This window comes from Crocodylus porosus, unplaced genomic scaffold (assembly GCF_001723895.1).
Source record: "Crocodylus porosus isolate Cpor-Errol unplaced genomic scaffold, CroPor_comp1, whole genome shotgun sequence".
NCBI classification, from domain to species: Eukaryota; Metazoa; Chordata; order Crocodylia; family Crocodylidae; genus Crocodylus; species Crocodylus porosus.
The window spans coordinates 8,775,024-8,798,202 of NW_017728911.1; the positions used below are offsets into that span (position 1 = coordinate 8,775,024).

Consider the following 23,179-nt stretch of genomic DNA (forward strand, 5'->3'; position numbering starts at 1 on the left):
TTCTTGGACCTGGCTGGCAACAAGGATCATGTCAGTTGCTCCAGACCATGAACGTGACCCCCCTCCCCAAATTACCATCAAGGAAAAGACCTTGGAGTTAGTCAAGCTACCTCAGCAGCCACGTCTCTCAGAGATGATCTGAAGATGTTTCAGGAGGATATGGGCAAGGTCTTTTCCTGCTGTAGAAAGGAGAGTGATACCTTGATAGTTCCCACATATACACTTAACTCCTTGCTTGAAGATAGTCGTGATGTTGGTATTCCTCAGGTCCCCAGGGATCTCTTTATTATTGTACATTCTTAAAATAAACATGTGGAGTGTCAATACCAGTTTCTTGCTGCCAGCCTTGTAGATTTCAGCAGGTATGCTATCTGGTCAGTAGTCTTGTTATTGGTTTCCTTGGTGGCATGTCAGACTTCTGCTAGGATAGGAGGAATGGCAAGGGATCCCAATTCATGGTATTAAGGTATGGACTCAGTGGTACCCTTCACAGTTAACTCATGGATCAAGAATGCCTGAAAGTGCTTTTGCCATCTAGGTTGGATAGATTTGTTGTCTTTGAAGAGTGTGGAGCCATCCTGTGATCACAGGAAAGTAGGACCATGGGAAGTTGGACCATAGATGGTTTTCATTGCCTGGAAAAAGCTGTACATGTCATGTTTGTCAGCATAGAGTTGGATCTCCTTGGGTTTATCTTGCTGCCACTGATTTTTGAGTTTCCAAATCCTCCTTCAAGTTTTGACTTTGAGGAGCTGGTACATTTCCTTCTTCTGCTGAGATAAGGTGTCATCTTTTAAGCAGAATGAACCCTTCTCTTCCAGTCAAGGAGGACTTGGATCTCAATGTCACACTCACTGAACCAGTTTTGGTGTCAACAGGTGGCATAGCCAATGGATTCAGCACAGGCCATAGGAATAGTGATTTTACACCCCTTCCAGATTTCCTTAGTGTTGCCTTCATTTGTGGACATGGAAGAAAGCTTTCCATGGAGACACTGCAGGAGATGCTTACAGACCTCCAGGCCTTGAAGAGATTTGGTGTTGAGAGCCCTTCACATTGCTTTTGGCTGTTTTTGGTGTTTCAGAGCAAGCTGGATGTACATAATGGATCTGACAAGATGGTGATCAGTCCAGCAGTCATTGGTTCCTCATATGGCTTGTGTGATATGAACATACATTCGATCAGGGGCTCCAACACTGACATAGTTGAGGAGGTGCCAGGGCTTAGAGTGAAGGTGTCACCATGTGTTCTTGTATCTGACACTCTGTCTGAAGATGGTGTTTGTGATGACAAGACCACTCTCCACAAATTTGATTAGGAGAAGGATGCCACTGGAATTGGCTTTCCCTACTTCTTCCTTCCCAATAGTGCCACTCTGGAGTTCCAGGTCACATTTGACGCTAGCATTGAAGTCACCAAGGAGAATGATCTTGTCCTCCTTGTGAATACTAGTCAGAATGTGGTCAAGGTCGGAGTAGCACTGTTCTTTGACCATCGTCAGCATCACAAAACTGTACTCTCAAAACCAACATGAGACAAAGATTTGGTCTTAAAGAATATTTTTTAAAGCCCACTTTGATTCCCAACAGTCTCTGCTTTAGGTCATACCCTGAATATTCTCACAAAGATGAATTGCTTGATCTTACTAAATACAAGATCCTTAGATGCTTGCTAGGCAATGATTTTCCTTGGGATTGGCTCCAGACTAAACATTCAGTATAAATTCAAGGCTTACATAAATAGGCCAGAGCTGGGATTAGATACCTTTATGCAGAGAAAGCAAAAAGAGTAAAAACAGCCCCTGAATTAGTTCAGAAAACTGTCTAAATGCTTTTATTAACACAGTATCATTTCAAAACCATTATTTAAAAAAAAGCAAACAAACCAGGTTATTGTGATGAGACAAAAAGTTCATCCTTATATAGCCGGAACAGAAAAAATAAATCTTTGCAGGCTGACAAGGGTCACGAGATTGGCACTGATGTCTAAGTCTCACAGAACTACAGATGATTAAATACATTTGTGGGTAAACTTCAGAGCTGGTCTAGTGGTTAGAATTGGCATGCTGAAGAGCTAAAGTGCTTCTTTTTGCCATGTTTTGAGCTTTGGTAAAGTTGACTGGTCAAAATAAGCTGGAATAGCTTTGTCCAAAGGAATTCAAGAGCCATCTTCCTTGCTGCTGCCTGTTAACTGGTGAAAAGTGAAAGAGAGTTAAGGTTGAGGAGGACTGCATATGAAACGCTGCAGAGCCAAGAAACCAAGCAAGAGGCAGACCCTTTTAGATTAAAACCCATTCTGGAAGACAGGATGTTTGTCTAGAGAGCCTGCAGTGAAAGCTGGAGTTGTTCTTGGCACTGGCCACAATCACTGTTTAATTCCCTTTGCTATATAAGTTACAAGGAAGGAATGCATTTGATTTCCTTATAGCTGACACTGAGGACAGAAAAATTATATAAAAAAGAAAAAAAAAAAGCAGATCAGCCACTGATCAGAATAATGCATAATAAATGTTCACTGGATACTGCTGGTCTATTTACTTTGCCCAGTGTGGGAGAGCAACAGTCCATGTTTCCTTCCAACACCACCTTTCTCCTCTTTCCTGCCTCAGTTTTTCCCATCTGTATTTGGAGGTACGATATTGACCTCCTTAGTGCCAATGCTTTGAGATACATTAGTGAAACAAACTTCAAGCTCAACATTAGGAAAAGCTACTTCACAACTAGGGTGTTCAGACTCTGGAATAAACTCTCTCTGAAGGTGGTGCAATCACCTACCCTGAAAATCTTCAAGAGGAGACTGGATGGTCACCTTGCTGGGGTCACCTGACCCCAGTTGTCTTCCCTGCTTGGTGCAGGGGGCTGGACCCGATGATCTTCTGAGGTCCCTTCCAGCCCTACAATCTATGAACCTATGAAACTAGGTGAGAGCTAGGTATTACTGTTCATATTTAAATTACAAAGGATGTGGTCAGTGAGTATTTAATGGAAAAGGTGACTGTAACAAGCAATGTGAATGTAGGGCACACTTTCTGAGGTTTAAATCAGATCATTTATATGTAAATTTACATTCAGATAAATATTTTGATCAGTCAACTCCAACACCTCTTATGCAATTGCAAATTACGGGCTACTTGTAAACTACTGTACTATATAAGCAGGACCTCTAATGGCATCTTATTATAATTAAGTCAGCAACACCTTACCGGTTACCAGTAAGAACTGCAGGATGCTGATAATTTACATTAAGGGAAAGTGAATCCTCCTAATTATTTCATAATACAAGGATTATATTAATGCTTTAGGAATATTAGCTATTGCATCGCAGCTGGAAGTTCAATTTTCAGCATTTGCTGGGGATTAAGAAATAAATTAATAAAATAGCTGAGAAAACTGCTGCATTTTCTCAGTGTATAAAAGCAATATGAATGTTCTTACCTGCTTAGAAACACTGCTCAAGACTAGGTAATACTCTATTGTGATGAGAGAACGTGAATAAATCTTCATCTCCAGCAGGTTCTGGGGCTGATGTTGACTACATGTTGCATTCTTTTTTTATTATTACTATTATTAAAGGGTTTCTGGCTCCAGCAATCTCAGATAGAGAGATAACATGCTTTTTACTGAGATGGTCTTCAGTTCAGTAATATCCCTGTCGCCCACGTGAAAGACACTGCTAAACTAGCTATGTGAATTTAAAAAACAAAATGGTATTTTGAAAGAAAACAATCAGATGAATTTGCACAAGTGTAAGATCTCATATACATCTCTGTTGGGGATGTTAAGGAGGAAGTGGTTCAGCCTATTGCCAAGTATGTGCACAGATGGGAGAAGAAACAGTATGGAAAAAACCTGAACCAAGCAATCAACTTAAAGAATGAAGAACCTTAATAAAGCACCCTCAAATTGCTCAAGCTGTACAAGTGTGACTAAGGGTATAAATTGGTCTTCTGAATCTTAGTTGCTGGGGACTTCTGAATCTTAGTTGCTGGGGACTTCATTGTTGCACAATGAACAGGGCCTTCAGCTCTAGAGCCCACTTTGTGATTATGCTGAGTTGTGAGGTTTTTGTTCACATATCCCCCAATACCATATTATGGGACCAGCAAGAAGGTTCAGTAAACAGCAAGATGCTTTTTGAGGTACTTCCTAGAAAAAACATTAAAAAAAACCCCCTAAAGCACAGGCAGTGCTTTAATCCCCCTTTGACAATACTGAACTAAGCAATCCCTAAACAGTGTTTTTGTTACATCTTTCTCTAGTGTAGCCAACTTGGAGGGAAACTTACCATACCACTAATATTAGCACTGGTGCTGGGGGAGCACGCATCCAAATGTGGGATGGAACACCATACCTTGTTAACATCACGGCTTGGCGCATCTGCAGCCAAAGTAATTCCAACACTGGGGTCACTGCAGCTATTCCAGAAGAACCACTGTCAGTAGCAACAGCAAACTTGTTTTAATAGCTGCTAGGGACCTGTAAGCAATTCTGCTACATATTATCTACGACACATAAAACTTCACATGCAGAATTGCATCCAGGGTGCTTTGTTACTTTCTCAATTTGACACGGAAGAAACCCAAGTGAAATGGAAGCAGAAGTATATCTAAAGCAACAAAAAAATAAAAATCCCAAACAACCTAACTATTGATACTTCTGACTTTAGTATACTACTACTTTATACATGTAACAACTACTTACTTAACATGTAACAACTAATTACTTAAGAGGGTGCTGAAAGCTTATTTGTCTGCAAGATAGCTTTGGATTATATAAGCTTATCTTCCCCTCACAAAGAAGATTGGAGGGAACGAAAAATTCTACACCCCAATAAGGTTTATGCCCTCTCGCATGCTAACCTGTGGGAAGAGATGGGATGCAGGTCACAAACACACGCATGCAAAAGCAGAGTGGTCATTCCTTCAAAAGTTTATTTTTAGTGAATACAAAAAATATTTTTTGTGGCCAGATAAATAGCATACATACAGTGTAACAGTATGGCTAAACCCCTTCATGCTTTTGCTTGTGGTTAAAGCTCTATGAGAAAGTTGAGATGCAGGATGAGACCCCACACCCTTGCAAGCACACTTTTATATAAACAGTCTCACTTGGAAAGTTTTTCAGCTGCAATAATACCAATAAAATTAGCAAATTTCAGATAGAAAAAAAATCCAGACTGGTATGATTTAAAAAAAAACAACAACCTAAATGCCATTCTAATTACTTGCAACTCAATATATTACTCCACTGATGGACAGGAATACTGGCTAAGCAAACAAAGTCTTTTATAGGAATCACACTGCAACATGTGAATGATATACAGTGCATGAAAAAGTTGTCTATCATATGTACTTTACTTCTACACTGAAAGATGCGTGGTTGCCATACAAGGAAGTTACAACAGAAACCTATATCATGGAGCTGATATTAGGCTTCTCTTACGCACTGAAGCAACAAGTAACCCTCTTAGCCCACATCCAGTTTACAGACTGTTTTTTTGTTGTTGAAAGACAGATGCTCACTTAAACTTATTAAGTTCCGAAGCACTAGTAAGTGGTTTTACCTGTGTGATCTGTTATATTCATAGTCTTAAGTGCATTAAGGTAGAGAGGAATTTCATTGTTGAATACCACTTATCTCTTGTATGGGTAAGATACAATTCAGCAGGGTTTCTAATATCTTCTGCTTTGAGATGTTACTTACAATAGAACATTGTTTCAAGAATATTAGCACCTAACTAATTAGTTTTCTCCAAAGCTAGTGTGTTAGCTTGTAAGTACAGGGAAAATAGTACTGTATTTTCCTGCATATAACATGGACCTTTCCCCTCAAAAATTCAGCTGTGGGAAACTGGGATGCACATTGTACGTGAGGACTTAAGAGTAATAAGCGTTTCTGCCTCTGGAGAGTGTATTTGGGAGAAGTGAAAGTAACTGCAGTGCAGCACCTGGGGCTCCATAACTGCTGGCTCTGGACACTCCCCAGCTTTCTCCTTCCACCTCTGGCTCCTGGCAGAGGCGCAGGCTGCAGAAGCTGCTACTCAGTTACCTGCTGCTACATACCAGTATTTTCACAGAAAGATTTTTTTTTCTTTAATAAACCTTTCTAAAATAAGGTGCACATTTTATTTGTTGCATGTAAGAAAATATGGCAATCAGTAGCAGGTAGATAAACATGTATTACCCAGAAGAGTACTTGCTTTGTATTTGCCATGTGAATTCTATGAAGGCAAACACAAGTGACATGAATGCATTTTAAATCAGTGCCCTACTGCTTGTATATAAAGAGCTGGCTCTAGAATGAATACTGCCTAGGGAAGGAGGATTAGATTCCACATACCTATACACACTATCTCCTTTTGCTAACCTTCAGTGCATAGTAAAGTTACATTAGGGCAGGAGCTCTGACAAGACATAAGGCACAAAAGGCTCCAAGAGTACTGATTAAAAAAACCCAAACAAACCAAAATCAACCCATCAAAAAAACCAAAAAGTTCCTTTGGGGCATATCTAATGAATTTACTATGGTACAAAAAGATAACACGACATGTTCCTTGATGGAAATGTTTGTCATCATCAGCATGTTCTAAGGTCAGATCTGGTATGAAGCTATGTTTATGTGCTAAACAAATTTAAAAGATAATTCATGTCAAAAGTCTGATGTGTTCCCCAACAGAAATTAGCCAGAGAAAAAGCAGGAGTTTAATGGGAAATGGACAAATGAAAGAATGAGCTCAAATTTAATTTAAACTTCCCCCCTTTCCTTAACTTCAGTCTTACAGGTGTAGAAAGTAAAGCTTAGACAAACTGTGGTCTCTTTCTTCCAACTCCATCTTATCATCTGGACATGTAAATAAAACAGGACTAGAATATTTGTGAACAGCCAATGTTGAGGCATTTTGCTTTTAATTTCTATATTTTTTTTGAAGTGAAGTCTAGATGAAGATGGCAAGAAACTGTATCACTTGTTTGCTGTTTCAAAATTTTAAACCTAGTAGAACAGACAAACAAGGAAGACTAATACTCATCCAGCCCTTATCCTGGTTTGTGATTTCCTCACACTAAATAACTATACCACTTCTTAAATACCATAAATGCTCTAATGTGGATTTCAATGGTACTTCCAAAACATAAGCTAACAATAATACATCTGTTCTGTTGTGCATCCCAATCTACCTGTGGTTCCTTTGTTGGCCACAAGTCAAAGGGGAAGAAAGGTACGAACAATACGGTGTCTCAGGTGAGATGGAGTAGTGTTCAGTGAGGAAAGAATGATACCTTAGGTACAATAATTAAATTAATGTTCCAAGCAACTTGGATGATGGGAACATAACTTTTTTCCTACAAGCTTGTAAACATTTTATCAGTAGAGTATCTGTATTTAATTTAATCTTTTTACTATTTTGGCTTACTCTTTTCCCTAAAACAAGCAAATACCATTCTTACTGTGTTTCTGCTTAAAAGCTATGACATTACAGTGACCACAACAAAATACTGGTACAGCATTAAGGAAAGTGGATTTACAGTACGTAAATCATAGGATACTTAAAGGTCAAAACTGAAGTAGCATGTAAAATAGCAACCAACAGGTAAAACAAATTACCATGATTCAGAGCATTCCAAAAAGAAAGACTAGAATATAGACTAAAATATGAAGCTATCCAGATAAGCAAGAGAAAGAACTACGATTTAGAACCCAAGCATCCTAAATGAGGAACAGCAGCAGAAGATCCTATCATGAGACCATGTGTATTTAGGTCCTGTGAAAATAAATTCTGTTTCAAGCCTTCCATGTTATTTAAAATAAAAAAAGACAATTTTGTCATTTGTCTTGAGAGTTCTTAACATAGATGGATTTTTGTCACTGCCCAAAGAACTTGCTGCACAAAGTAATGATGAAAATCTAACCTATAGAGCTAATGCTAGAATTGTAGAACACATCATGGAGTCTCTCTGGAGGCAGTTGTGTGCCTGTGTGCAGAAAGGCTGTACATAATGTTCACAGTCCCGTTTCACCTGACTTTACACAAGTAGGACAGAGGCTCAATTTGGACACGACCAAGTCAGTCCATATCTGCCCATATTAAAGTAATTCTACACAGGGTTTGCCAATTGCTCTCTCATCAGTTACCAAGAATCCACAATTCTACTGAGTCTGAAATACTTCAGCATCAGAGAACAAACACTCGTAATAATCTTTGTACATTTTAATATTTATTCATTTTCTATTCATTTTTACTATATACTTATGCTAGTGTGACAGAATTCCCAATATGTATATTACATGCAAGTAACTTAAAGCAAAAGTTAGCAATATTTAAAAAAGATAATCCTAACACTACAGGGTTACGTTTAAGTCTACATGACAAGTACTTCTTCAATAATGACAATTAGGTGGGTACGTATCTAACATAACTGGCTCAGTTTGAAGTAGTTGGGAGAAATCTAAAATGACAGCATGGCTTTCAGAAGGACTGGAGGGGCAACTTTATTTGCCTCAAATGGACTTGACATTATTTTCTCAGGGGCTTGTGCTAGGGTGGAAGTGTGTGGGGAAACCATGATTAAAAGCAAGGGTGTTTGTGCAGCTGTTCAAATAAGTAAGTTTTCTAGATCCAGTTTCTGCTTAGTATGTTTTTAATCAGAGAGGATAAAATACGTTATTGCCCCTACCCATTCTGTGAAAGATGTCACGCTATTGTTGTAGTCTATACTGTGGATTTATACCACATTACAGAAACTTAAAAAACATACAGTACCTATTGCAGTTCAAAACGAAACAGAGTAACTGCTATCCCTTCTCTGCAGTGCAGATCTTTTGAGAAAGGCATTTGAATCAATGCAAACTGAGATTATATGAACTCCCAATTGTTCAGAGGTTCTTTCACATTACAGAAGAGAGCCTTTTGTGAATCACTAGTTACTGTTTTCTACAAAAACCCTTGATTTGAAAACAAAATATAAGAAACAAAATCCTTAAAGGAGGAAGAATTCTGATAGTCTTCTGCTGTGCTGAGAACTTCTCTTCTTCAGCTAGCATACATTCTAGCAGAAACAGTTTGAGCCAGGTAAGTTTATTCAGTCCAAGCATGTGTATGTTTCTTATTCTCAGAGTAGTCGCACATTGAGAGGTATATAATTCAAAAGCATTTTCCTTCACAAACCTGCTACTTTTGAGACTATAACAAGGTTTTCATTTCTTTGTCTATTTGAACTCAGAAAAGAATGGATGTTGCCACACTTTGCAGGCCAGAGAACTGTGACTAAAACACTGTACAAGCAGAAGCTAGGTTGATATTAGATAGGAACTAAGAAAACTAGTGCAAACAGTACAAAGATGATTCCTCCAATCTGGGGATGAACCAGCTATATAACACTGTTAAAAGGACAAAACTCCTTAGAATCCATGCTTATGTGCCTTTTTCCTCTCAAAAATATATCTACTTAACCACGGTCTTTTTGTTGGAAGGAGAAAAAACCCTACTATTTTCATACTGGTAGATATTTCTGACATTAATGATTTTTCATACTGGTTTCCTATTAATATTATGAATGTCTTACAAGCACGTCAAAGGACAATAAATAGATTTAGCTTCAGATAATGACATAATACTGATTTTATAATCATTTGTAAAAGTGAGGCATTCTCTCCTGAGATACAAAAGTCAGGGAAGGAAGGAACAGGAATGATGAGCTTAACACTGTACCATCTATGATTGCGCACCTTAGCTGAACAGGTGAGAAAGGACAAATGTTTATTGTCCTCTGCTCACCCAAAGCTATCACAGGCAGTTTGTTTAGGTAAGTGCTTGGCCTATCAGAATATTGTCAGATTAGCTCTCTGTACTGTCCCCTTTAGCTTATTTTTTTTAAATGTCTCAGCAGGCTAGCCCTCATCTTCTCTCAGTTCTGTGGGTAGAAACTTGTACTGCTGCTGGCGGATCTGAGCCAGTTTTTTCCTTGCCTCTTCTAGTTCTCTTTCCTTCTTCAGCATTTCTTCCTGGGCTGCAATGATCTAGGAGCAAAAGAGCAAAGAGTACAGAACAGAATAAATAAACAGACTAAATGCAGCTGAGGATATCATCAGTACAGAGCAAGAAAATGACTGCTTTGCTTCAATCTGGCAAAGCTTTGAAGCATAAAGGCCTATTCTGTCAGCTATCTATGCTGGTATTTTGTAGGGCTGTGTGAAATTTTGCACTTGAAACTTTTTGACAGTTTCTAAATGTTTTGTGTTTTGAAGCAGCCCAGTGGTGGGAGGCAGGGGGGAGTCAGGGCTGCGCTCCTACTGGCTCCACCAGCCCCACAGAGCTCAGCCTGGTGCCAGGAGGAGGATGCAGCCCTGGCTCTCCCCTGCCTCCCACCACCGGGCTGCACTTTGAGTGGATCTGCCAGCCTCATGGAGCTGAGCCTTGTGGGCTGTCCAGCACTGGTCTCGCTGGCAGCTTCCTGTCATCCTGAGTGCAGGTCCAGGGGCCCACACCCCTGGAAGGAGCCCGGCACAGTCCCACAGCCCTCCCGGGGGTGTGGGCCCCGAGATCTGCATGCAGGAAGACAGGAGGCTGCTGCTGCTTCGAGCCAGCAACAGCACCAGTCTTCCTGGCACTGGGTGCAGGCTGTGCCCAGTGCTGTTCCCCCGCAGCAGCAGCAGCAGCAGCTTCCTGTCATCCCGAGCACAGATCCAGGGACCTGCACCCCTGGGAGAAGTCCGGTACGACTCCACAACCCTTCCATGGGTGCGGGCCCCTGGATCTGTGCACAGGATGACAGGAGGCTGCTGCTGCTGGCAAGTGACATGAGTTGTGCTTGTCAGCCACCTGAGGTGCAGTTTCCCAGAAACCTCTGCATCTATCTCCTTGAAAATCGGCAGGCTTCATACCCTCAGAAGGGACTACCATTCCTGCAATTTTCATCCACATCAGGCAAAAAATGATAACATTTTAAGCATTTTCCTGATTCCCCATTATAGCCTATGGGCGAAATGCTGAAACACGTTGAAACAGCAAAACAGTTTTGACGAAACAAAATGGGATAATGCTTTGAAATGAAATGACAAAATGAAACACTGTCCCTTCGAAACAGAAATTGAAATGAAATGGTGCTGTTTCTCACAGCCCTACTATTTTGTACCAACGTGTCACTAATATGATGGCCCATCAATCAGATGCAAACCAGAATAATTGTGATGTAAAGGACCAGTGGATAGAAGCAAGATAAAGACAGATGAAATCAACTGACCTATTTTTGTTTTTCTCTCAGTCTTACCTTTTAGTATAATATGAACATTCTCTGCTTTAGGGACCTGCAGTATCTTCCTATATTTAGGAGTACCATACTACTGTACCATAGACTTGCTCAAAGGCAAGTTTCACTTTAATAGGAATCGCTGTTTAAGCAGTTTTTATTCCTAAGAGGTATTGATTCTACATAGTGCATGGATACTGAACAAAGCCTTACAAGTTATTTTCCTGAGTATATTAAAACTACACTAATGAAGTATCACCAGTTTTCATCACTATAACTTCATTATAAGAGTATCTGCTTATAATCTATTATGCCATTGAGGTTTCAAGAGATTTAAACAAATCTAAGAGTGTTTAGGGGGAACCCATTCGTTATGCAACAGAATATCATCATATTAAGAACAGAGGGGATATTAGACAGTGGTAACCAATGCCATAACATACATCCAAGGTACAGTGGACATATCATGCAATCTTTTTTAATGTACTCTTTGTCCATTTGAATTTAATAGAAATGTACTGAGGCAAGTTATTTAAAATAAAGTTTAAGCAGTACTGAATATTCTGCAATATGGTATCTGGTCAATCAGTTCCCATGCTGCATACAGCAGGGCTTTTTGGGAACAGCTATTAGTGAGAATCTCACAGTTCATACTAACCTGAGCAATACCACCCACAAATTTGGTTTTGACTACCACATCATCGTCATCTGCCTTCCCAAATGCTGCTTTTTGGGCTGCCCTAACAAGATTGTCAGATGCTCGTTTGACAGCATTTCCTGCAGCCTACAAAAGAGATAAGAAGTTAGTTACAACAAATATGAAGGCACTCTTGGAAAGTGAATCTTTCTGGGCTTCACAGTAAACTCCAAAGGAAGACTCTGTCTGCTTAATAAACACTCGGTGCATCTCTAATAATCAATGCTGGAGAGGTGAATACACATCATATTGGAAGCTGGAAACAAGTCACAAACTCAGACATCATCTTCATAGTTTGAAATGGTGCAATGATTTCAGCTGATAACACAGGGGTGCACAGCAAATTTAGAGGAAAGAAGAGAGAAATGGAAATTCAAACAACCATTTTTAACAGTTGTCTTAATAAAAACTGCTATATTTTTAAATCAACAAAGTCCTGAAGGGCAGTAACAGTAAATTTTGCACCAGCAGTCATAAATGTTACAGCAGCAGGAATTGCCTTTATCATGACAACTTCAGAGTCGAGAGTGGAATATTGGCTTACCCCTGGAAAGAGACTGGCCAGAAGAATGACACCTAGAAGCATCTTTCCTTTCAATTTTCAGAGGCTTGTGTAGCAGACTCCAGGAGGAATCATTTTAGATGGGCCCCTCTAACTTTCTCTCTTATGGAAGGACTAACGTATGGAATATCATTAAGGAATATCATTCCATTGCACCCAAAGAAAAGATGAAAATAGAATGCCTGCTATCTACTAAGATGTGCTTTACTTGAAAGGTGGGTTTTGAATGCCAGAGTTTTACTTCTGCCACAGTACTGTATGTGGGGAATGCCTAATCTACAAACCAAGTATTGGTTTGCACCCACAGGTAACAAACAACTTGTCTGTCACTGAGTGCCATACTGAATGAGACCAACGGTTCATCTAGCCCAGTATCATGTCTCTGACAGAGGCAGGGGTGCATGCTAGACGTACAGCATTGAACTGGACAGATGTAGAGTATTGATTCTCCAGCTTTTTGAACTCATTCACACATACAGGCACATGAGCTTGCAGCAGCTCAGAGTGCCTTTGAGCCAGGACTTTTTGTCTCAGCGCATGTGCCCAGACATAAACTTTGGTATGGAGCAAATTGTGCCACTCGGGGCAAAATAACCCTGCCTGGCTCCTCCCAGATCTGTAGCCAAGGGAAGCTAGAGCCAGCAGTCTAAAAACCTGTCCTGGCCAGCAGCTCAGGGCTATTTGTCCTCAGGAGCTTTTGGGGCCTGGGCAATTAGCATCTGGGGACACTACCCCTTATGCCAAATGGACTGCTAAAGTAGTATCCCAAAATTACTTTTTAAAGTACACCAAAATCCATGTTCCTCCACAATTAGAATGAGAGAGAGAGAAAGAGAGAGGGACTGATCAGGTGTGGGGATGGGGGTGGGTGTGGAGGGATGCAATGTGTGGGGACTGTGTGGCTGGGGCTGCTTAGGAGGGGTGGGTCCCCTGCTCCCCACAGCGCACAGCTCCTCTTCCCCTAGTACATGGAGTGCCCTGTCTGGAGAGTCCCACCCCTCCCCCCAGGCGCGACAGCACCCCTCACCCAGGGCCCAAACTATACATGTTTTGAATCAGCCTCCTCAGTGCAGTTCATTCCAAAGCTGCATTTGCAAGAAACTGCTCAAACTCCTTCTCCAAAGGAGTGTGCATCTGTGTAGGTGCAAAGGAAGAAGCCAATACCTCCTAGCTTCCACACTCTACTGATCGAAGCTCCATGAAAAATGTGCTGCAGACACAGCTAGCAGAAACACACAGGTATTTGCAAAAGCCACCAGTGCAGAATTCTGACATGTTCACCAAGTACTTTTACTCTACTAAAGAATATATTTTTCAAGTACAAACTGCTTTTCCTTCCTCTGTTCAGCATGGGCCCAGTCAAAAGATTTGCTAAACAACACCGACCGACACAACTCTTTCACTGGGCTCAGGCTCCCACTTTTGTGTAGAGGATATCTATTCAATCAAATTTGGCTAGGATGATCCAATACCCAGTTATTCCTTATTGGTCTGGCAGGTTATGGTCAGCACCAGCATTCTGTTTCTATTATTCTCCCATTTTGCCACTTACATACTGAAAGCACAAGTTACACATGGAGTGGTCCTTTAGTTACTGATAACTTTTCACAACCCAGGACAAACCCAGCTCATAAGTCCCTCATCAACCCACAAATGTATCTGAGCTCCCTCCCTTTCCTAATGATACCATTAACATGCTATTGTTTTGTGTTTGGGTCAGACAACCTACATCTGCCTCAAAATTTAAAATCACAGGGGTGATTTGAAAAATGAGCTTAAAGCAGACTCCTCTCACCCAGAGAGGAGTCAACAAACCAATGCTTGTTGACTTCAGTAACTAAAATAAACATGCTAGGTTTTAGTCCTGTTAAACTTTAAGCCACGACAGTTATGAGGGTGAACTTGATGTTATCCTCCTTGCACACTGAAAATTTACTAAGTCCTAATCAGTGAAATCCCTGCAAAGTAGTGAAAAAAGGGGGATCACGTTGCTATCAAAGATGCAACTTAACTGCAGAACCTCTCCTCCTAGTGATTATCTGTAACCAGTACCTATGGGCAGCTGTTAGAAACCAGGATGAAACTGCAGGACTGACAGTCAAAAGGTAAAAGTCACTTGTAAGGTGATCATGCTTTAGTTGTAGACCCTCAACATGAAGCTCACAGAGAACCATGGGCGACTGGTGCCTGCTGAGTCAGGGGGCACTTGCCTCCACAGTGGACAGTCAGCGACAGGGGGGCAGCTAATCCCACAGGCTGGTGTGGGGACGAAGGGATCAGCCAGGTGCACTGCTGGCACTTCTGGGTCCACTGTGGGGGGACCGCTTCTCCTGGTGCACTCTCCAGCCAGTGCTCTCATGGGGAACACCAGTGCTTTCACCTGCCCACCCTGCCCGGGAACGCAGCTGCCAGGGGTTTACTAGTGCTCTCAGAGGGTGCACATGCACCCCCGTGCACTCCCTACATGTCACCACTGCAAAGAACAAAAGGAAAACTGATCCTTTGTGCTGCAAACTTTAGCATGTATTGAAGATCAATGAGCATAATATAAAGTCAAGAATGTATACAAGTGTTTGCAAAATCAGGATGTCTGGCTAAATATACACTGACAACAGCAAAGCCAATTATACAGAAAGAGCTGTCCAAATGCCTACAATAAACCTGCTATCCAGTCCCCTCCCTACACACCCATATCTTCCAGTTACAGTAAATCTAAATGCTACTTCTAACAGAAGCTAATACAGTGTTTGACTGCAATTTGGTCTTGAAGGCAGCACTGGTAGCTTGCGAGTCTCTGTTGAAATCACAGTGGAATTCTGTCACGTCACGATATCCTACCTACACAAGTGCTTGGGACAGGCTACTCTACACACCATTTTTAGGGGAGTTCATCCATCTTTAACATGATGGCCACAGTGATCAGAAAACAATGTACAAATGCTGCATCCTTGGTAAGCACAACCAATTCCACTGCTGGGGAAGATAAAACTCAGATGTGATGGTTAGGCAGTTTCTTACTGATTTTTGAGATTCATCCAAAAGATGCTAGCAGGGGCTACTCTGCTATACAAACATGCATTATGTCAGTTAAAAGCACCCTTACCTGTAACCTCCTCATGGCCTCAGAGTCTTGATCAGCCTTCACCTTACAAGCCACAAGCAACTGAGCTGTAGAGGCTGCCACCTGTTTGGCAGATGAGATGAGTTTCTCCTCACTAGCATGACCTTGTACTGAAGCATTAGCTGCTTCACAAAGATTACTGGTTGCAGCTGCCACCATCCGAGCCTAGGAGCAAAGGAGTGTATTTTAGTTGGATATTACTTTTTTGCAGAAGATTCTGGTTGGTTTAAAACCTTAAAGAGCAGGAAAAAAGGGAAATTACTCACAGCGGAAATAAGTCCCTGAGACCACTGTCCATCATCAGCTGCATTTGCAGGGATTGCTCCAACCTGGAAAAATAATTCAAAACTAGCTTAAAGTAAGACATAAAATGTAATTGTTCTGCTTTGTTTTAGACTCAGTCAAAGACAATAAAGTCTCTGAAAATGAAAACAGATAGGTGTCTAACTACATATATATGATCAGAGCTGACCTGAGCAAGGTGTGGGGCCCGGGGCAGATCAGCCCATGCGGGGCCCCACTCCTGCTCTGATCCCAGACTCGAAGAAGCTACCGCTGCCATCAGTGGCGGCAGCAGTGGGAGGAGGGTAGCGAGTGTCTGGATGCGCCGCCGCTGCTCCGCCCAGCTCTGCACCACTGCTGCTCTGCCCAGCTCTGCAGGGCCCCCCAAAGCGCAGGGCCTGGGGCAGTTGGCCCAATTCATGCCCCCACTAGGGATGGCTCTGCTCACAGCGGTGGCAGTGTTCCCAACACTACCTCCACTTCAAGTCCCGGACCTTACGAGGTTCACAGGGTGGGCAGCATTCCTCCTGCTGCAAGCTCCCCACTGACAGCACTGCCACTACTGCAAGCCTTGTCAGCTGCGGGGCTGGCAGTGGGTGGTGATCCCCTGTGGCTGGGAATCCCACTGACTGGGAGGTTCTCAGCCATAGGGGTGCACACGCAGTGCCAGACCCATACCTCACAAGGCTCACAGCCAGAGGTGACCCAAGCAGGGTGAGGGGCCCGAGGCAAATCAGCCCATGTGGGGCCCTGCCCCGCTCCGATCCCAGACTTGAAGAAACTATCAGCGGTGGCAGCACTGGCGGGGGGGGGGAGCATGAGTGGCATGCCACCACTGCGCCAGCCCAAAGCATGGGGCCCGAGGCAGTCGCCTCGATTCCACCCCCGCGGCACGGCCCTGTATATGATCCTGCTTTATAATAGCACCATGGGATCTTAAAAGCCAGAAGCCAATTCCTGACTTACATTTTCCATGCTAATAGAAGTCATCAGGTCCCAGATTTGTGCTAATACAAAGATACCGTATCACTTAATGATGAGTTTCCATCATGGAAATAAGAGGACTTCCACTGTTAGTCTCACCTTAGTCATGATCTATTTTGCCAATATGCTTCGGGACCTCCAGTCTTGAATAAGTTTAGAGAAACCCAAAGAAGGGAATGATTGGTGCAGCTGAGGATTTGGCTTGATCAATAGTTGCTGGAGGAGGCCGGGAATTACTATTCATTTAAAATAATTTATTCCCTTGTACACCACGTATACCTACCATTCATTCCATTGCTGAAGTGTTACTGAATTTTTTTCACTTCCAGCATTATGCTACATTACTTAACTGCCACCATGCACAAAAGACAAAGTTCTTATGAGTTCTGCAGCTCCTGATGGATGATGCTAGGTTATAAATTTGAGGCAGAGAACACGCTTTCCTGTACATTTGTATAGCACTAAGAATTTCTGTGTCCTGATCTTAGTACAACTGCCTCATGCATTCATGTATCGTAAATGAGATGATTGGAAAAATAATGTCTTTTCACTTGTCCTTTGGTTTCTGAGTCTTCAGGGTATTCAGAGACAAGATTTTGCTTCTATTTCATTTCTACCTTAAACAGCTCTGCACTATTTCCTGGATCAACCTAGCTGATCTTGCCAACAGGCAATCTACTACTACTACTAAGAGTGACTCACTGATTAAATTCCAGGTCTTTAGATTTAACTTGTCCATATGGGAAAGCCAAGGCCAAAACAAGAAAGAGTCTTCTCATTTTAACCAACAGAATAATTTTGCCAATATGGCAATACATTTGACAAGTATACTGATATTAGAATGCAAGCAATGGCTTTCCTGTATAAGAGAGATTAGAGTAGTTAAAGCAATTTTTCTGAGCTATGATGAAATATGGCATAAGCATTGCTACCCTCAGTCTCAAAAGTATATGACAGAAGTGTGTCCAAGGAAGCAGCCACAAGAAGACTAAATTTACTGTAAATATTAAAGGCTGACACCAGGTTAAGTTGTATTTCTCTTCAGCAGTGGTTGTGAGAACAGAAAAGAAAAGATACTTCCATAGTGTAACCTGATGTGAACAAGCTGTATTAGATAAAGGCAAAGAGTACGATAATCTAAGTGAACCAATAAGGTAAGTAAAAAAATTCATTCCCCAACTATACTGTCACATTTCAGTCACTATTTGTTAATACTGGGCGTATCCACACATGAAATTAATGCAAATAAAACTCTGGCATGCATCATTCTGGAGTTTATTACTCCCTGGAACTGCATTTACATGTGTGTCCAGAATAGCAGCATATTGAGCTGGACTGGAGCAGCCTGAGCTGGCAGGGAGCCCGGGGCTGCTCTGACCTGGCTCAACAGCACTAGCTAGCAGTCAGCCTTGCACTGAAGTACCCTCAAGCCCTGGCCAGCCCCGGGGACCTACATGTACATTGCTGCACAGTAAAGAACTCTGCTGCAAGACAGTACTTGTATTTACAAATACTAATCTGTGACAGAGTTAATCAGTTTCCTGTGGCCTAATAGGGCTGCACATGTAGACACTGAAATTTTTAGTTGTACAGTAAAGTCTCATGTAGATGAGCCCTCAGTGTTTTGTGCTTTTAAAAAGTTCAATAACTATCGCTATAGTGGATCTTTGTTACTGTTCCCAAACAACTGCTTTGTGATCACACTGGAACCAAACACAAGTTCCTGAGGAACCACAGATGAATAAAACAGAACGGTTCTTTTGTGACATGGCTGAATGGCACAGCCTGCTCAGAATAAATATTTTAATATAATTTGTAACAATAAATAGAAAACAACAAACTCTTCTTGAAAGCTGCAGATCCGGATGCTACTGAGATTTTAAATTCTTTTCAAATTATGCAAATTGCATAAAAAGGAGAAATGGAAATGAACTAAAAAGCACTTGATGCTTGATGCTGACAAGACCAAATGGACAGTTAAGAGACATTTTGTAAGCACTTCTTTGGTTGTCCTGGCAATATGTCCCTTTGCATGCAATTCATTTACATGCACACATGTCCCAGCTGAATCGCACAACAAATCCTAAAGGCACAATTAGTTGAGGTGCTTTGCTAATTTAGTCCAGAACCTTATTGTTTACTATGATGTTTCTTTTTAAATCCCAGAATGTCCTATGGGACTATACATTACTAGCCTTAATCATTGCCCTCCATTACATGAAATGCTCTTCTTAATAAGAAACAGCTGAGACATCTGAAAGCCAAATACCTGATTATGTTTACTAGGTTTAAACAAACAGATTTTTAAACCAATGTAGGGCCATGCGATTCAATAACTTCTGGCATGATTTACATTTTGATTAGTGATCCCAGAGCTCCTTCCATACTATTCTTACACTGGAAAATTCTGTGCTTTTCAATTTAAACGTTTTTCTTTCATTCCTATCTTAATTATCCTGTTTACCCACCTTTCCCTGTGCCACCAGCTCCCTCTGGGCTGCTGAGGCTGACTTGACGAGGGCACTGGTAGCAGCTGCAATGGATTTAGCTGCTTCCAGGATCTGTTCTTCAAAATCCAGAGTTTCATCTGCTTGCTATAACCAAAAAAGAACAGTGTCACACACAATTCAGAGCAGTGGTTTCTCTTCATCCCCCAGGATGTATTTTATGGCCTCAAACTGCATTTTTTTTAACCCAGTCGCAGAGAGAAAGAAGAAACACTTCAATATTTGTACTCTAGGAAGGACTTTCCTGTGTTCTAGGCTAGAAAGCAACAGTATAACAAACTGTTCACTTAACCAGAAAGTAATATTGCTCTGGTGAGTCAACTTTAGTGTAAAATAAAAGCGACATATTTTATTTAAAAAGAAAATTTCAGGCAAAGTCACTGATTTCCTGATTATCTTTAAAATATTCAAAACTATTTTCAGAAATGTACATTAAGAAATAGCCTGAAATGGAATTCTTGCTATCATATACAGTATTATCTTTGTAGCATGAAAAGTAGTTTGTTTCCTTTGATTGCTACAGAGCATTACATTAACAAAGCAGATAACTATATTTGCTAAGAAAATACATAAATACTTTAAAAAGTTTTATGGTTTACAAAACAATGTTCCTTTGCATATCTCTAATGAAAAGCAGAACTTATATATAAAGTATTCCCACTCATTTAATCAGTCTTTCCAAGTGCCATCAAGTTTTCTAAGAGCAGTATTGGGAAAGTAGTTGAATTCAGTCCTCTTAGGAGTTATGAGATGCCACAGGGCGGTTTGGGGACAACACTTCAAGCATCAAAACATGTTTTAAAAAGCATGTACTGAACAAAAAGATTAATTGCTGCTAATAATGCTTCTACTGTGTGAAGGTAGAAAAATATTGACCGAAAACAGTCAATATTGCTCTGCAAATGTCATGGTTTTCTAAAGATGGACATACACATGTATACAAGTTAAAAGAAAAGCTAATAATGTCATTTAAATGCATACAAAAATTATATCTATCTGCCCCAATTGAGATATACTAGTTTCTGAACAATTAAATCACAAATGTCATTGTTGATACAGGGTCTATTCTTTTAAAACTGATTCTGACCAAAACACACCAAATGGACTCCAACGCAATACAAAGAGTAAGATAACATAGGCATGTTGTGATGCATATGCTAACAGGAATCCCTGAGGCAGATGGGCTTTCCCCCCCTCTCTATGCTAAACAGATTTTTGAGCGAACAGACAAAATTATCCTGTTGTTCTTATATTGTTGGGAACATGGTAGGCTCTGGGGAAGCAGTTAAAACACTGGACATATTTGTCTCAACATCTACATATATTAAAAGTAACGGTCTATCCAGACAAGAAAATGAATAAACAGCTGATGAAACAGAACTTAGGAAAATATTTTGGTCTTTAATGCAAAATTCTATTAGTGACAATGGGAGTTAAAGACATCTTTCCAGTAATGCCTTTAATGACAATAAATGACATCTGATGTCAGAAATTTATTGTCTTTCAAAATAGATTTGTTTCTGGTGGTGTATCCCCTCTTGTGCCTGAACCCTGTTTATGCTGAAGCAAATTAAGATTTCAACATCCTTTGAGTAGGAACCTTGTCCTCCTGAGTGAGAAGTGCCACATTCATATGGCAATATTTGCTAAACAGCAGACAATTACTTAACATTTTGTTCTGTCATTTTGGAACAGCACAAATCTGGCATTTTGCGGTGGAAGAACACTTGCCAAATTGTAGAGGACGTTTTTATGGCAGGGAAGAAGGAAAACAAACTGGAAATTAACAATTCACTGTGATAACCAGCAGTTCTCTTATGATTTCTGCTGGAATTTGTGTCGTCTTCTTTGTTTCAGTTTCCCCAACATATCACAGTTTTAACTTCCATATGAAATTAAAGAATATTGTCAAGTTAAAATTGAGGAGCTTACTTCCATACTAGCAAAGATGACTAAGTCAAGAATTACTCCACATAATGCAAATAGTACATGTACTAACTTTTAAATGAATGATGTAAGGTAGGCTATCTCCTAAATCAGTAAGCAAATCACTAAGTAGTTTTTTTATCAGGGATTTTATTTGTTCATAAAGCCTAATAAAATACTCACTGTTATGACTTTGATCTATTAATTTCAGTATCTGTCTAGACGGTTTTCCAGACTGCAATTTACTTGCTGCATTAGATATATCCTTAAGATCATATCAGTACTTTCTCAACATACTTAAACACACTTCCTGAGCTGCTGAGCTCTGGCCCAAAGACAGGGAAGAAAAACAGCTGTATGTGCTGAATTTGTGCATGTAAATGCAGGTAAAAATATTCAGCTTGAAGGGACTGCAGGGAAATCAGAGCTTGCATCAATGCAAAGGCTACAGTGAAACTATTTAAGTTCATGCTACACATGAGTTACCAGATAAGTGGACTATTAGGATTAGAGCTATTTGAAAAATGTTTTCTTCCCCTTTGCATCTAACAACGTTATTTTAAAATATATTTTCACTAAGATTTTCTGCAGAAAATCTTGATGTCTATAAAACTGAACCTGCACATTTTCAGTTTTGTGGGTTTTGTTTGCTTGTTTTTTTTTTGGGGGGGGGGGAGGAGAGCAAAACATTTCTATAGAAAGTAGAGATTTTCTATGGAAAATCAGATTTAGTTAAACATTTTTAAAGGTAAATATTCAATTAGGTCTAGATAGCACTTCAGAGCTTCTGTCTTCTCCTCTGCCCATTCCTCCTCCCTGGGTTGGTCTTGGGTTTCTTTGGCCTTTCACACTTTGAAGCCAGGCACATATTGGGGCTTGAGACATGCTCAGAGTAGATGACAATGGCTGACATGGGAGCTTCTCGTGCTGTGCACAGTGGAAGGCATGTCTGTTTTCATATACCCTGCAGCATGGTTTGAAATAGGTATCTTGAAATGAGATGTCCACACTGTTTACTACACAATACTTGAAGATAGTGCAGCAAAACAGACTTAAGAACTATTTCTCTACCCATTTCTGTTACTTGGAGGAGTATGTCATGAATTGTTTTGGTTCACATTCATCAATGCTGCTCTCAAATTACAGCAATTCTCAACTCGTGTGAACATAAAATCATGTGTAATCGTACATTATGTGTACCATGGTAGAAAATTCTACCTTTTAGTTCCTTGAGATGGCAGTTTAGATTACTTTAGAAATTAAGTTCATGAGGATGGGATAACAAAACCCTGCAAAAAACCAAAACCCACAAGATCAAGATCTTTATTTCCACATCCTTACTTTAATTAAAGTCATCATAAACTTTGATGTTATTACTGTGAATGACATTTTTGTACTTTTAACCAGTTTCCTACAAGATCCTTCAAATACCAATGGGCAGCATGAATGAAGTTAGGATCAGTAGTAGAATGAATGACCCACAAACTCATTGCCAAGCATTGTAAGTTATCCTGGAAGACAAACCATGTTCCTTTTGAAGCACCTTGCAGCTTCTATTTCATACAGAAAAAGGAAAAGGGAGAAGATACTGCACAGCACCATGTAACACAATAACCATTCCTGTGAGGTTCAGTACTTGTATGGCTGCTGTCCATTAGAAAAGATCCTACCCAACTTACAAATTTCCCCAAAAGCAAGTTTGCTGAGAGAAGCACTTTACTGTATATGTTTAAAATCAGATTAGAGTAAGAATCTGCAGGATGTCTTCTAAACCTGCTTGTGATTTAATGTATTCCTTCATATTGCCTTTCACTACTTTATAAACCCCCGGAGACAGGGCAGGACACTGTAGGAATAT

General features: G+C 40.6%; 1 protein-coding gene across 3 annotated transcripts in view; it reads right to left on the minus strand.

Moving 5' to 3' along the window:
* Positions 1–4,905: 4,905 nt before the first annotated feature.
* The window catches only part of TLN2 (talin 2), a 247,679-nt gene continuing 229,405 nt past the window's right edge, over positions 4,906–23,179 (minus strand). For all 3 annotated transcript variants that reach the window (XM_019533415.1, XM_019533414.1, XM_019533416.1), the window contains 5 exons: positions 19,357–19,482; positions 15,889–15,951; positions 15,605–15,787; positions 11,901–12,026; positions 4,906–10,013 (listed from right to left, as the gene is read on the minus strand). In XM_019533415.1, the coding sequence (XP_019388960.1) occupies positions 9,885–10,013; positions 11,901–12,026; positions 15,605–15,787; positions 15,889–15,951; positions 19,357–19,482 (627 nt within the window). In that variant the 3' untranslated portion in view covers positions 4,906–9,884. The remainder of the gene's footprint in view (positions 10,014–11,900; positions 12,027–15,604; positions 15,788–15,888; positions 15,952–19,356; positions 19,483–23,179) is intronic.